The sequence below is a fragment of the Bufo gargarizans genome, chromosome 3 (genome assembly GCF_014858855.1).
Source record: "Bufo gargarizans isolate SCDJY-AF-19 chromosome 3, ASM1485885v1, whole genome shotgun sequence".
Classification (NCBI taxonomy): Eukaryota; Metazoa; Chordata; class Amphibia; order Anura; family Bufonidae; genus Bufo; species Bufo gargarizans.
This window is the reverse complement of record NC_058082.1, coordinates 517,183,965-517,199,282: the sequence shown is the minus strand read 5'-3', so window position 1 is coordinate 517,199,282 and position 15,318 is coordinate 517,183,965. Positions and strand designations below refer to the sequence as shown.

The 15,318-nt window shown below is 42.9% G+C and overlaps 1 protein-coding gene across 1 annotated transcript in view; it reads right to left on the bottom strand.

Moving 5' to 3' along the window:
• PHKA2 (phosphorylase kinase regulatory subunit alpha 2) overlaps positions 1–15,318 on the bottom strand; it is a 101,610-nt gene that overhangs the window by 50,544 nt on the left and 35,748 nt on the right. The window contains 6 exon segments of the mRNA XM_044283995.1: positions 1,255–1,377; positions 2,444–2,497; positions 6,804–6,950; positions 9,169–9,267; positions 11,964–12,044; positions 14,589–14,671. Of these exon segments, the coding sequence (XP_044139930.1) occupies positions 1,255–1,377; positions 2,444–2,497; positions 6,804–6,950; positions 9,169–9,267; positions 11,964–12,044; positions 14,589–14,671 (587 nt within the window).

The window sequence follows — 15,318 nt, the reverse complement described above, 5'->3', positions numbered from 1 at the left end:
AGGGTATATATTGAAAAGAAAAACAGGGGGAAGATGTGCGCGTGTACATGAGCATATCCGTTACAAACTATAGTAATCCCGGAAAACACCTTCAAGGACTGCACTGTACTGTACAGATGTTGTCACAATTAGGTTTGCTTTATTCATTGGGGGGGGGGGGGGGGGGGGGAATACTGTGATCTCACAATAGTGTTTGTGTTTATAGGCTGTGTTCCACACTGTAGCTGTCACAATTGTTTGTGTGCGCTTTTTTTAAGATGTTTTCTGTTATGATGATGTCACAGTTGTACTGATGTAACATAGTTAACAGTCAGAGTCATTACACGTTAACTAGATGTGATAACTCACCAAGTGTGACTGTTAACTCTGCTACATCTATATGTGTGTGCATTTAGACTCAGGATGCTGATTAATGTTCATACTAAAGTGACCAATTCCTACTGATTAGTCCCGGTTTCCATGAAACACATTGGCATAAGGACTCAACTGTAGCATCTTTTCAATTTATCTTGCATTCTGTGATTATAATTTAAATTTGGAGGGTTTTATACCACTCTCTTTCTGTGCACTTATAGGTTGAGATTTATTTGCATTTAGAAACTCCCCCCAGCTGTAAGTCACAGTAGTGTCTATAAGTCTGTACTTATAGGCTGCACTGCATTGTGCTGATGTCACAAAAGTGTATTCATAGGCTGGACTCTGTTGTGATGATAGCGTTCGTGTGTATAGGAGATGTTCCATTGTGCTGATGTCACAAAAGTGTATTCATAGGCTGGACTGTTGTGATGATAGCGTTTGTGTGTATAGGAGATGTTCCATTGTGATGATGTCACAATAGTTTCAGCTCATATTTATAACTTGCTCTTTATAGTGAGAATGTCACCATTTTAGATAGTTATTCGCTTCACTGTGGTGATCAGGTCACAATAGTGTGTCATTTTGTAATACAAACTAGAGAGAGAATGAATCAAAGAACGGAAGTGTAAAAATCACCAATATTTGCACAGAGTAACAACTTTTAAAAATGTATGCTCCTCTTTGGGAAAGTGAGAGAGACATTGCTGGAGGGCCGCTGGCTCCCGCAGTTCAATAGATTTATTGTAGTTTACGCCAGAAACTAGCCTGCCAGAAGGTGTGCCTCGTGATACACTGCAGCGTACATTTTATTAAGACTGATGTATGATATACCAATCTTAATAAATTCACCAGTATGAATCTGATCAGTCACAATTACTTGGTTTGTTTTCCTCTTACCTGAACTTGGTCTCCCCTAAAAACACCATCAATGACTAGATACGTCCAGAATATTGGCCACTCGCATTCAATGTTTTCAAACAATTTCAGCTCTGTTGAGTCGTAATGTAACCTAGTTGGGTCCTGCCAATATTTAAGGAAAATTGGTTACAAGGTCTAAAATTCTCTCCATTTCATTCTAACAACCAAGTAAAAGTGAATATCTACAGATTGGCTAAGAACACATATAAAACATATGAAAGAAAGGAGAAAGAAATTGAGAAAATATAGGTCATGTTTAGATTAATCACTTAAAGGCCATGTACACCTTCAGACGCAAGGACTGCATTTTACTAATTTTTGGCTAAAAAAAAAAATGTATAATTTTTTTTTATTGTCTAGCTGTGTAAATCGTGCCAGTCATCGAATAACCCTTATCTCTAATCTAGTAACAGGTCATAAACACTTATATAAGCCACATTCTTATCAGTAACATAAGAACTGAGCTATAATGTCAGAGAGTAGAGATAAGGAGCCCGTCAGATTAGCTGGCTGACGAGCAGAAAGAAAATTCAGATCCCTCTATTAGAGCATCTTAGCCCTGTACAGAAAAAAGGGTTCCATATTTGGAATAAAGACCAATTAAAAAATTGGGTTTTTTTTAGCTCAAAGAGTATACAATGCAATAATAATAATTTTTAAAAAAATTGCCCCCAAAGGTGTACAAAGGACAGGGTGCATTTTAGTTTTTTTTTTCTTTTCTACCTTCCAAAAGCCACAACTTAAAAAAAAATTTCATTCACATAGCCATGTGATGGCTTATTTTTTGCGGCACTATTTAATGTACTTTAATTTAATATCGTGTACTGGAAAATGGGAAAAAAGAGCTAATTGCAATTTAACCTGGGATATGCAATTGCTTGATGAGTTGCTAAAAAAACAAACAAAAAAAAAAACAACTGAACTTTTGAGAAACTTAATACTATACTATTTAAGTGAGACCTACTGATGACCTGCTGCCTAGCCACAGAAAGGCACATCCTCTAGACAAATGTATTTAAAAAAAAAAAAAAAGAAAGAGTTTTAAATTTGTGGGATAAGCCCTTTGAGATACTTTTATATGAATTGAACTTTGTGTGTTTTAGAAAAATCTAAATTTACCCTCCAGGAACCATCAACTAGTTGCTGCATTTCTTGCCACGGTTCTTACCTCTCTTGGGGTTCTGTAACCATCTCTGAGAAATCTACAGCAGCCATATCTTCCCTTAAAAGGAAAATAAAAGGATTACAAAAGATGATGGGTAAAAACATACAAAAATAAGAACAGAACAGCACACCAGTGTTTGTGCTTTATGGGATGGGGTATTGAACCACTGATTTTTTATTTTATTTTTCAAAACTTTTTATTTCTTTTCACATATAGCGAATATATAAAATAAAATTTCTCCATACATATATGCGTATACTTTTCACATAATTCACATACAGTGACAAAATACGAAGCATTAGATTGGATAACAAATGATGCCCAGAGAAATATTATTCGCTGTATAATCACAGAAATGCATAAACATACATACACCCTTCCCTCCCTCCCCCCAACCCTCAACTCGTCTGGATGCACCTCCTCCGAACCACTGATTTTAGTAATACCAATCACTTGTTTGCTCATAAAAGCTAAAGCGTAAAAAACCCTTCAAGTTGTTGGGTTGCATTGTACAGATGAGATGAAGGACTGAGCAGGGAGATTTAGTAGGGGCATTGTGGGTCATGCACACCATTGTTTTCACACTACACTGTACAAGGCTGCCATACTGTGCAAACATATCATACAGTATATAGGGCTGTCATACTGTACAAATATAGAATGCCACTATATAGTACATAAATGACATCCATATACAAGAAATCTAGCAGCGTTCCAGCACAGTGCTCCGAATAATAAGTGCCTGCAGAGTGACCCCTATAAACAGTGTCAGCTAAGTGACCCCCATATGCAGTAATGGCAGCAGAGTTTAGCGGGATTTTCTGCAGTGCTCTAGGGCAATAAAATAGTTTGTGGCTATTCTAAATAAACCTGCTCATGCACATTAGATAAATGCTGGCCAAACCGCCATGGGGGGCTCTCGGATTTTAACTGCCCAATCCTTTTGTTCTCAGGCAGATAAGCTGCTCCCAGAGGTATGTGGCTTTTCCCCCTTTCCTCGTTCAGGACACATGAAGTGTGCATGGGTTTGGAGGGGTTTAGGTAGATGGCCGAATGCTCATCTGGCCAACAGCTAACAGCTATCAAATGTGCATGGCCGACTTTAGTCCAAAATATCTCTTTATAGGCATTAGAGCTCTGTTCTTTAGGAAACTGAGTTCCCTTCACACAGACATAAGGCCCCCATACACATTAAAGGGATTCTGTCAGCAAGATTTTTTATATAGAGCTGTTCATATCAGCCTATCAGTCTCCATTATCTAATTAAAAATATACTAGTTTTCCCCCCACCTGTCCTTTCATTTTTGATAAAAATCGGTTTTATTTATATGCTAATTACCTTACTAACGTGCCCAAGAGACTGTCCCTCCGGCTGTTTATGCCCAGCCGCGCCCCTTATCTCGTAGCCCAGCGCCGCCCCACTGCTATCTATGCACTACTCTCATCGCCGATGGTGCGCCGTAATCTCGCGCATGCACCCTAAATCCACTGGTCAGCGGCCGCGCGGTGTCCTGGCAGCAGCCTCAGTGAACGAAGCACGCATGCACCAGCTGTCTGCACACTTCGCTCGCGGGCGGTGACCAGTGGATTTAGGGCGCATCCGCGAGATTACGGCGCACCATTGGCGATGAGAGTAGTGCATAATTAGCAGTAGGGCGGCGCTGGGCTACGAGATAATGGGCGCGGGTGGGCACAAACGGCCAGAGGGACAGCCCCTTGGGCACGTTAGTAAGGTAATTAGCATGTTAATAAAAAAGATTTTTATCAAAAATGAAAGGACAGGTGGGGGTAAAACTAGTATATTTTATTTAAATAATGGAGACTGAGAGGATGATATGAACAGCTCCATATCGAAAATCTTGCTGACAGAATCCCTTTACCAAACTAAACTTTGACAGTCTAATGTTTGTAGGGAGCACCCGACTCTTCACTGACATATGATGTTGGGGGAGAGAAGGATCGGGCAAAGTGAATTTCTCATCTGTATCATTGGGGGACACAGACTTGACCATGGGTATAGCTGTTGCCACTAGGAGGCAGACACTAAGCACAAAGGTGTGAGCTCCTACCTTCAGCTATACCCTTCCTACAGGGACTAAGCTAAATCAGTTTTAGCTTAGTGTCTGTAGGAGGCAGACCTCCCTGCGTTGCAGGTCTGCTGGTTTTTTCCTTTTTTGTTTTTTCTTTCTTTTCTTCTAGCGGGAGTTTCAGACAGTCCTAAAAGCTGCCTGCACTCCCACCCAGGAGACTGGAGACCAGGGGGTCCCCCAAGCCCGCTGCTCCTTCCAGTTCTCCAGAAGCAAAGGAGGACTAGAGATTCCTAAAAGCCTCTGCATCCCACTAGCCTTTGGATCACCACAGCCGCCCACCGCACATCCCCTCTGTTTCCAGTGTAGCGTCCCTCTCCAAGGGGGCCGCACATCGAAGGTGGTGATCCGGCTGGAGATAGGGGAGCAGAATATGCCGGACGGGGGTGGAGAGTACCTGTTCTCAATAGACATCAAGGACGCTTATCTTCACGCTCCCATCTGCGTCAGTCAAAGATTTTTCCGGTTCGCAGTGGGCCCATTTCACCTCCAGTTTGTGGCCCTCCCGTTCGGTCTGGCCACGGCTCCCAGGGTCTTTACGAAGATTCTGGCGGCAGTCGAGGCCCTGCTCCATGCCAGGGAGATTGTGACAATCCCTTACTTAGAGGACATCCTGGTAAAGGGTCCGTCATTCCGGGCGACGGCGGACAGCCTGCGCATAGTTCTGGACACCCTGGAGCGCTTCGGATGGATCCTGAACAGGCAGAAGTCCTGTCTTTATCCATCGCAGCGGCTGACTTATCTGGGCATGGTGCTGGACACATTTCAGGCCAAGGTATTCTTGCCTCCGTAGAAGCTATCCATTTTCCATCTTCAAATTCTCCCCTTGTTGCGGCCCTCTCCTCTTCCCATTAGTCATTGCATGCAGGCTCTGGGTCACATGGTCTCTGCCTTCAAAGCAGTTCCCTATGCTTAGTTCCATACCAGAACTCTTCAGTGAGCCATTCTGTCCAGCTGGGATTGTTCCCCAGCCTCCCTGGATCGGCTCATACATCTCTCTGCCCGGACCTTAAAGTGGTGGTTGGTCTCTCCAATGCAGACGTCGGGTCGCTCGTTCCTTCCTCTCCGGTGGACGGTGTTGACAACGGACGCAAGCCTCAGGGGTTGGGGGGGACTATGTTGGGAAATCGTTCCACGCTCTGGATTTGGTATGAGCCATTCGAGTCTATCTGTCCCAGACGTCATCTTTCCGGTGGGCGGATTCTCTGATCGCGATTCCAGAGGAGCAGAGACGGATTTGTTTGGCCATTGCGGAAGCTTACCGCGTTAATGACCGGGCCCCACTCTTCCGGGTGACTGCTCATTCCGCTCAGGCAGTGGGGGCCTCTTGGGCTTCGGCCCTTCAGGTATGCAAGGCGACTACCTGGTCGTCTTTGCATACTTTCCAAGTTTTACAGAGTGCACACGTTTGCGTCTTCTGAGGCTTCTCTGGGGCGTAGAGTTTTGCAGACGGCGGTTCTCAGATTGGCAAGAGGGTTTCTGGTTATGCCCACCCTTTGGACTGCTCTGTAACATCCCATAGTCAAGCCTGTGTCCCCCAATGATACGGAGGAGAAAACTAGACTTTTGTACTTACCGTAAAATCTGTTTCTCTTCCGTTCATTGGGGGACACAGCTCCCACCCGTTCTCTTGTTTACGGGCCTTTTCTGGCCTGTGTGGTTCTGGCTTTGTACATAGTGTGTTTTTTTTTGTCTTGCTTCTCCTACTGCTTTTGCCGATTTAGCTCAGTCCCTGTAGGAAAGGTATTGCTGAAGGGAGGATCTCACACCTTTAGTGTCCGCCTCCTAGTGGCAACAGCTATACCCATGGTCAAGCCTGTGTCCCCCAATGAATGGAAGAGAAACAGATTTTACGGTAAGTACAAAAGTCTAGTTTTCTCCTCCGTATCATTGGGGGACACAGGCTTCACCATGGGATGTTACAGAGCAGTCCAAAGGGTGGTCATAACGGCAAGTACAAAAATCTAGTTATTTGACCTAATTCTTGTGTTCTCCCAGGAGCTAAACCACCATCGAAAGTGCCTTACTCATCTCTCCCCACTGACAATACAAAGACACTCAGCCAAACCATAAGTGTATGTGGGAGGCAGGAGCGATAGCGGTTGGCCAACAGCTATTGAATGTGTATGGTGGCTTTAGAGTTACATGGTAAAATTCTATTAGAGAGCAGAATGAACTGTAGCATGCAGATGGGACAGCTTAACCCAGTAGCCCACGCTTTCATAAGCCCCTGCGATCCTGCCCACTTTATTTGACCCAGGGAACAGAAAACATACTTGTAATTTTGTGAGGATTTCATTTTTGGTCACATTAACCAGGTTTATGTCTTCCACTGCAAATGCTGGGTATGAAATGATAGAAAACAGACCTGCGTCAATCTCTTTTGAAGTGGAAGCTCTTGGTAGCATGGAACACAGGATTGACTGTAAAGGGAAGAAAACATAAAAGCTTTTGTAACGGACAAAATAAAAACACCATAAAAGGAGAAAATCTAGATCTGTGTGTGTGTGTGTGTGTGTGTGTGTGTCCTTGGCACATGATCATGAGGTAACTTCAATAATGACATTAGTATGAAGCATCGATGGCTACCCTCCGGCACTCCAGCAGTGGTAAAAACGACAACTTCCAAGATGCACACTTGCTTGGCTGTTTTCAGAACTCCATAGAAATGAATGGAGCATGCTGGGAGTTGTATTTTTACCACAGCTGGAGTGCCAGAGGTTAGCAATCACTGGTATAAAGGGAGTCTGCCACTAGGTTAATCCAGGCACAATGCCGGATAGGGCTAGCTCAGTTGAATGTAAGAATACCATTCACCTAGAGATCTATTGCTTAATTCTGGAGAAAAAGTATTTTTTTATTAAAATTTAAATGAGCAGTTAAGTGCACTGAGGGTGGACCCAAGGCACTCTGTGCACCCTTGCATCTCCCAATAACTCTGCCAGCCCCCTATTCTCCTTCATTGCCCAGGCCTGGTTCCTGTATGGTCATCTTGCCTGGCTTTGTAAATCATGAAGAAGAATGAGGGGACAGCAGAGGAAGCAGGAAGAGCAAAGGTGCACAGAGTGCTTGTGCCCGCCCTAAATGCACTTAACTGCTCATTTGCATGTGGATTACAAGTACTTTTTTCTCTAGAATTAAGCAATGATTCATTAAGTGAAAGGTATCGTTAGATTTAGCTTAGCTAGTCCTACAAGGCATTGTGGCCGGTATAACAGCAAATATTCTGGCGACACATTCCCTTTAAACCCTGGAAGCATCCATTTTTGACAAATGTGACAACAGGAAGTACAGCCATGATAGTTAATTTTGAAGGATCTTCTAAAAAAAAAAAAAAAACTGACAACGATTTTGTCAGCTCATTGCATTTGTAGATTTATAAAGGAAATGTGCACTTGTAAGAAAGAACATACTTTGCTGCTTCAGGGCCCAGAAGAAAGAGGGTTTCAGCTCTGGCTATCACTATCCCTCATCTGAACCCTACCCACCAGAGATCCAAGGCGCAGCCTTGAATGACTGGCGTTCCAAAATGGTGTTCAGATACCATTGCAGTGTATTGAAGGTAGTGAGAAATTTGAAACCAGATGCATAAAATCCTCAGGATATGCCATAAATATCTGTTAGGAGAGGCCCCACCTCTACCACCCCTACCTATTCGGAGGACAAGGTTTCCCTGACGCAGATTGTGCTGGACGAGGTGGCTAGTAGTGGCCGCATCCAACCACAAACTGAATGGAGAAGTAGCAATGTATGTGCACACCTCTTTCCATTTAAGAAAGGAGGTGTGCACATACATTGCTTCCACTGACCAGGATCATTACACTGGTACAAGGATCTCCTTCTTTACAACGGAAGCAGGATAATGTAAAAGTCAGAAAGATGGTGAAGATGTAACAACTTGCTGGATGTGATGGACCCATTGTTATAATTCCAATGGGACCCCTCCACTTTTATTGTCCACATCTAGAGAGAAAAAAAAAATGCTGTGTTCAAAGTGAACCTGTCAGGGTGATTGGCAGTCTCCCTGTAAGGCGTGTGTGGGCTGGACCCTCACCGATTCTCTTAGGAGTCCTTTCAGGTTAACCCTGCTTTTTACTCTTACTTTTAATTCTGCTCAAACCCTGGAAAAGGGTTCTATATTAACTCCTGTTTATAACAAGAGCAGAAATCTACAATGCACCTCTATAAATACATTGTTCAATCATAGTCACGGGATTCAAGGAGCCTATATTGACAGGTCAAGATGTGAACCAGTTCACTAAAACTCAAGCCATTACATTATGAAGATTTGTAACTCTGAAAGTGGTTTTCCCGGGAATTTGATATTGATGGCCTTTCCTCTGGAAATGTCATCAGTATCAGATCAACAGGTGTCCATTTCCTGGCACTTCCGCCGATCAGCTGTTCTTTCCAAGCCATGTGACATCATGCTCATTGGTCACATGGCCTAGGTGCACCGAACCCACTGAGCTCAGCAGCTTCCTCAAACAGCTTATGGGCTGGGCTGTCGGACCGCCATGATCTCATGTTGATGACCTATCCCAAGGATAGGCCATCAATATCAAAATCCAGGAAAACTCCTTTAATGACTGTAGCACAGAACTTTTTTCCCCACAGTGGATATGCAATCAGTATTCTCACCTGACAATGCTCCACGTCATCAGGCAGAACATGAATCACTGATCTGGGACCTCCATGAGCACCAAAAAGGTCCAGTTCATCAATAGCTTCCAGGGCAGCCTTTAAACAAGCATAAAATGGTTTTCTCTATTATCTGCAGGTTAATAAACTTTTCTATTCTCATGTCTGTTTTCATTATGGTTACAAATTAAAAGATATAAAAAAAAACATAGGAAAAGTCTGAACAGTTAAATAATAACAATTCTATAGAATGGATTAGGTTGTCATAAGTACAATGCCATGAAAAGTAGAGGTGCAAAACAAATCCGTAAATGGACTATGGGGTAGATTTATTAAAGGGGTTGTCAAATTTCTAAGTGGGGTATTAAATGCCCCCCACCAAGCGAGACCTGTCAAAGGAAGCATGCTTACCTGCTCCCTGGCACTCCGTTCCGGCTCCATGGGTTTATCACTGTTTTCATTGTACTTGGGTCTCTGCATGTAAACTTCTGGCGTGGACGAGGGACTCCAAGCGGCACATCACTGTGGTCATGTGCCGCTTGGGGGACACATCACTGCTACAGCTGCACACGTGATCCAGTCTGTGCCAGAGCTTTACACTACTGACAAACATGGTATAAAAAAGCATAGCTTTTGTGCAACCCGCGACTTTTAAAAGGTAAAAAAAAATGCTGAAAATTCCCCTGGTGCAAGGCGGTACAATCATAAAACCACTAGATCGTGTTAACTCCACAGAATGCTATGAACAGCTCAGAGATTTTGCTTTGTTCAGTTCTATGAGAAGAGGCAAAATGAATAAAAGCTGAAAAAGCACAGCACTCAGTCAAACACGTCTCCTCCTATAGTTCCAATGATCAGTGGGTCTCAACACTTGGGACTCCCGCCGATCAGAACTTATGTCATGTTACTATCAAACATCAAAAGTTTTCATTCACTTTTTGTTCACTTTGTACACTACAGTTAGTTTAGCCTGACTGAAGTAAGGCCTCTTTCACACTTGCGTTGTCCGGATCCGGCGTGTACTCCACTTGCCGGAATTACACGCCGGATCCGGAAAAACGCAAGTGTACTGAAAGCATTTGAAGACGGATCCGTCTTCAAAATGCTTTCAGTGTTACTATGGCAGCCAGGACGCTATTAAAGTCCTGGTTGCCATAGTAGTAGTGGGGAGCGGGGGAGCAGCATACTTACAGTCCGTGCGGCTCCCGGGGCGCTCCAGAATGACGTCAGAGCGCCCCATGCGCATGGATGACGTGTCCATGCGATCACGTGATCCATGCGCTTGGGGCGCCCTGACGTCACTCTGGAGCGCCCCGGGAGCCGCACGGACGGTAAGTATGCTGCTCCCCGCTCCCCACTGCACTTTACCATGGCTGCCAGGACTTTAGCGTCCCGGCAGCCATGGTAACCATTGAGAAAAAGCTAAACGTCGCATCCGGCAATGCGCCGAGACGACATTTAGCTTAAGGCCGGATCCGGATCAATGCCTTTCAATGGGCATTCATTCCGAATCCGGCCTTGCGGCAAGTGTTCCGGATTTTTGGCCGGAGCAAAAAGCGCAGCATGCTGCGCTATTTGCTGCGGCCAAAAAACGTTCCGTTCCAGAACGGAAGACATCCTGATGCATCCTGAAGGACGGACTGTCCATTCAGAATGCATTAGGAAAATCCTGATCAGTATTCTTCCGGCATAGAGCCCCGACGACGGAACTCTATGCCGGAAGACTATAACGCAGGTGTGAAAGAGCCCTAACACATTAAAATAACAGGATGCAAGAACTGACTAAGCACTGGGTGATAGTAAGTTGGGCTAACACCAAGAGATGATCAATAGGAATCTACTACAAAAGTGGCCCTCGAACAGAAATTAGGTTGTGGAAGTAACCCAGTGAATTCTTACTTCATGGGAAGTGGGCTGCAATGTGTGCCACAAAGATGATGGGCGTTTCACATGACTTTACACTTCCTCAGACTGCAAAATGGCTGTTAACTTATTGAACAGGTTCCAACCCACAATTCCTATGACTGCCTGTATTGAATACAGTGAGAACTGACCTGATGAGGGCCACAACTTCATTTCTTTATAGTGGGTCCTCACATTCTATTATATCTGCATGCTGAACATCCCAGTTATTTTGCGGGTCCTAACTTCCTGCATAACTGTTACTTGTAAAGCAGTGACTGATTCTTCCATTATCGACTATTCTGCACGAGAGCTACAGTCATTCAACATATGATTTTGGTCCTTCATTATCCAAGTCATATGTCGTAAACGGTAAATGACTGAACCTGGACTATTTGTGATCACAGATAGCTACATAATCAGATACAGTGGTCCCTCAAGTTACAATATTATTTGGTTCCAGGACAACCATTGTATGTTGAAACCATTGTAACTTGAGCAAACGGTTCCAAGGCCCCAAAATGTCATCCAAGATCAGAGAAAATGAAGATTTATGAAAAATAAGCAGATAAGACAGATAAAACAAGTCTTTACATAGAACAGTCAGAAATAGCTGCTAACTAGGAACTAATACAATTATTTTACCTGAGAAGTGGCCTTGATTGGAGGATCTGAGTCCGAGGCATTGTATGTTGAGTCTAGTTTCAACTTATGATGGGTCAGAAAAGACCATTGTATGTTGAAAATATTGTATCCTGAGGTCATTGTTTCTTGAGGGATCACTGTACTACACTTAGTATAACATTTTGTATGAGGAAGTCTAAACATAAGCCAACAATTCTGACACATTTTTAGCACATTGCTTTGACAATAAGCTACAGTATTCATCTTACTTTGGCCATCCCCACAGAGCTGGCATTAAGTTCAGGGATTCCTTGATTAGTTTTGTCTCCTCGCTCCCACATTCCATAATCCTGAAATTGACAATATATGAAACATAAATGTATGAAACAACCTTAAGATTGATTTCTTCAACAACTTGCTGACTGCCTGTTGACTATATACAGACGTGGACAAAATTGTTGGTACCCTTTGGTCAATGAAAGAAAAAGTCACAATGGTCACAGAAATAACTTTAATCTGACAAAAGTAATAATAAATTAAAATTCTATAAATGTTAACCAATGAAAGTCAGACATTGTTTTTCAACCATGCTTCAACAGAATTATGTAAAAAAATAAACTCATGAAACAGGCATGGACAAAAATGATGGTACCCCTAGAAAACACAGAACATAATGTGACCAAAGGGACATGTTAATTCAAGGTGTGTCCACTAATTAGCATCACAGGTGTCTACAACCTTGTAATCAGCCATTGGGCCTATATATATGGCTCCAGGTAATCACTGTGTTGTTTGGTGATATGGTGTGTACCACACTCGACATGGACCAGAGGAAGCAAAGGAAAGAGCTGTCTCAAGAGATCAGAAAGAAAATTATAGACAAGCATGTTAAAGGTAAAGGCTATAAGACCATCTCCAAGCAACTAGATGTTCCTGTGAGTACAGTTGCACATATTATTCATAAGTTTAAGATCCATGGGACTGTAGCCAACCTCCCTGGACGTGGCCGCAGGAGGAAAATTGATGACAAATCTAAGAGACGGATAATCCGAATGGTAACAAAAGAGCCTAGAAAGACTTCTAAAGAGATTCAAGGTGAACTTCATGCTCAAGGAACATCAGTGTCAGATCGCACCATCCGTCGTTGTTTGAGCCAAAGTGGACTACATGGGAGACGACCAAGGAGGACACCATTGTTGAAAACGAATCATAAAAAAGCAAGACTGGAATATGCCAAACTACATGTTGACAAGCCACAAAGCTTCTGGGAGAATGTCCTGTGGACAGATGAGACAAAAATCGAAGTTTTTGCCAAGGCACATCAGCTGTATGTTCACAGACGAAAAAATGAAGCATATCAAGAAAAGAACACTGTCCCTACTGTGAAACATGGAGGAGGCTCTGTTATGTTCTGGGGCTGCTTTGCTGCGTCTGGCACAGGGTGTCTTGAATCTGTGCAGGGTACAATGAAATCTCAAGACTATCAAGGAATTCTAGAGAGAAATGTACTAGCCAGTGTCAGAAAGCTTGGTCTCAGTCGCAGGTCATGGGTCTTGCAACAGGACAATGACCCAAAACACACCGCTAAAAACACCCAAGAATGGCTAAGAGGAAAAAATTGGACTATTCTAAAGTGGCCTTCTATGAGCCCTGACCTCAATCCTATTGAGCATCTTTGGAAGGAGCTGAAACATGCAGTCTGGAAAAGGCACCCTTCAAACCGGACACAACTGGAGCAGTTTGCTCATGAGGAGTGGGCCAAAATACCTGCTGAGAGGTGCAGATGTCTCATTGACAGTTACAGGAAGCGTTTGATTGCAGTGATTGCCTCAAAAGGTTGCGCAACAAAATATTAAGTTAGGGGTACCATCATTTTTGTCCATGCCTGTTTCATGAGTTTATTTTTTTACATAATTCTGTTGAAGCATGGTTGAAAAACAATGTCTGACTTTCATTGGTTAACATTTATAGAATTTTAATTTATTATTACTTTTGTCAGATTAAAGTTATTTCTGTGACCATTGTGACTTTTTCTTTCATTGACCAAAGGGTACCAACAATTTTGTCCACGTCTGTATGTCCTTGTGGATGGCACTTATCTCTGCAAGGACATGTTGAGGGTGGGGTGTCTGCACAAGCTGCTGGGTCTTAGCACACCCAAATCAGCCCTGCAATGAGCCTTGTAAAGCGTCTGGGACCCGTATTCGCTCTGTAACTGGGGACTAATATTGCAGCACCAGTTACAGGAGAAATAGCAATAAAAATGTAACGTTAAGTGCCTCCAAAGGTCTTCTATGATGTTTTGGGGGGCACAAAGTGTAAAAGAAAAAAAAATAATAATAAAAACCGTCACCACATGACACAGTGCTACTTCTAGGCCCATCACCCAGTGAACATAACCCATACATTCCCTCTATCAAAATGGCTGTAATGGAAATGGGACATCATTTAAAAAAGTATTTGAGTTACATATTTGTGCTATTGACCAAAAACATGAGAACATGTGAAAAACCGTGTTTATGTCCTGTTTTTTACATTTTCATGGGTATTAAAAAATAAATGTATCAGTGAAAAAAGGCATAACAATTATTTATGTAACCAAACAGAAAAAAGGTTTTGGCTTTCCAAAATGCATATACAATATTTTTTTTAAATGCACCAGGTTAGGAAGGGGGTAAATGGCCCAGCCTTAAACTGGTTAAAAATAGAAATAAAAAATATTCCTCTAGAATGGAAAAAATGCATAACACACCCCAGTTGATCTCAGTAATATTGGGTGGAAGGACATCTCTTACAGTTTCTGTTGAAAAACATATACAGTAGTGATTGCTATCTAAACACACATCTTGTAATTACATTCCTAAAGTTATGAAAGTTTTAAATTTTTCACTTACAGCAACTTTATAAGCAGCTTCAATATAAAACACAAGATTCTGTATAAAGGCCACTTCATCCAGGGTAAACACAATGCGAAGTCCTAGAGTGCACATAATTGTTCATGTTAATATTTGACATACACAACCAGGTCACAAATATACATCTTCTCACTGACTGAACATGTGTGCCCTACCTAGAGCTTTAAGGGATTTTTAAACACTGACAAGACAACCATCCATCTTAGTATCCTAATTTTACATACTTCTCTTACACCATCACTGATGTAAAAAATGATAGATAGGGTGGTGGCAGTTGAAGGATGGAACTGACCATGTGCGACCAACTCAGTGGGCGGACCTGCACAATATTATACACCAGGGTGTGCCATTGCTTAGCTGAAGCACAGTTCACAGAGATTATAGCCACCTGTCTTCTTGGGTATGATGGTAGAAGGTTTGCACACCTGGATTAGGGGGGTTTCTGCCATTCTTCTCTGCAAATCCTCTCAAACTCTGTCAGGTTGTCTGGGGACAGTCAGTGGACAGCCATGTTCAGGTCTCTCCAGAGATGCTTGACTGGGTTCAAGTCAAAGTTCTGGCTGGGCCACTCATGGACATTCACACAGTTGTCCCTAAGCCACTCCTGTGTTGTCTTGGCTAAGTGTTTAGCATAATTGTGTTGTTGGAAAGTAAGGGCTGTTTCACACGAGCGAGTCCATTGCGGGAATCATGCTCAGTGTGATCCTCC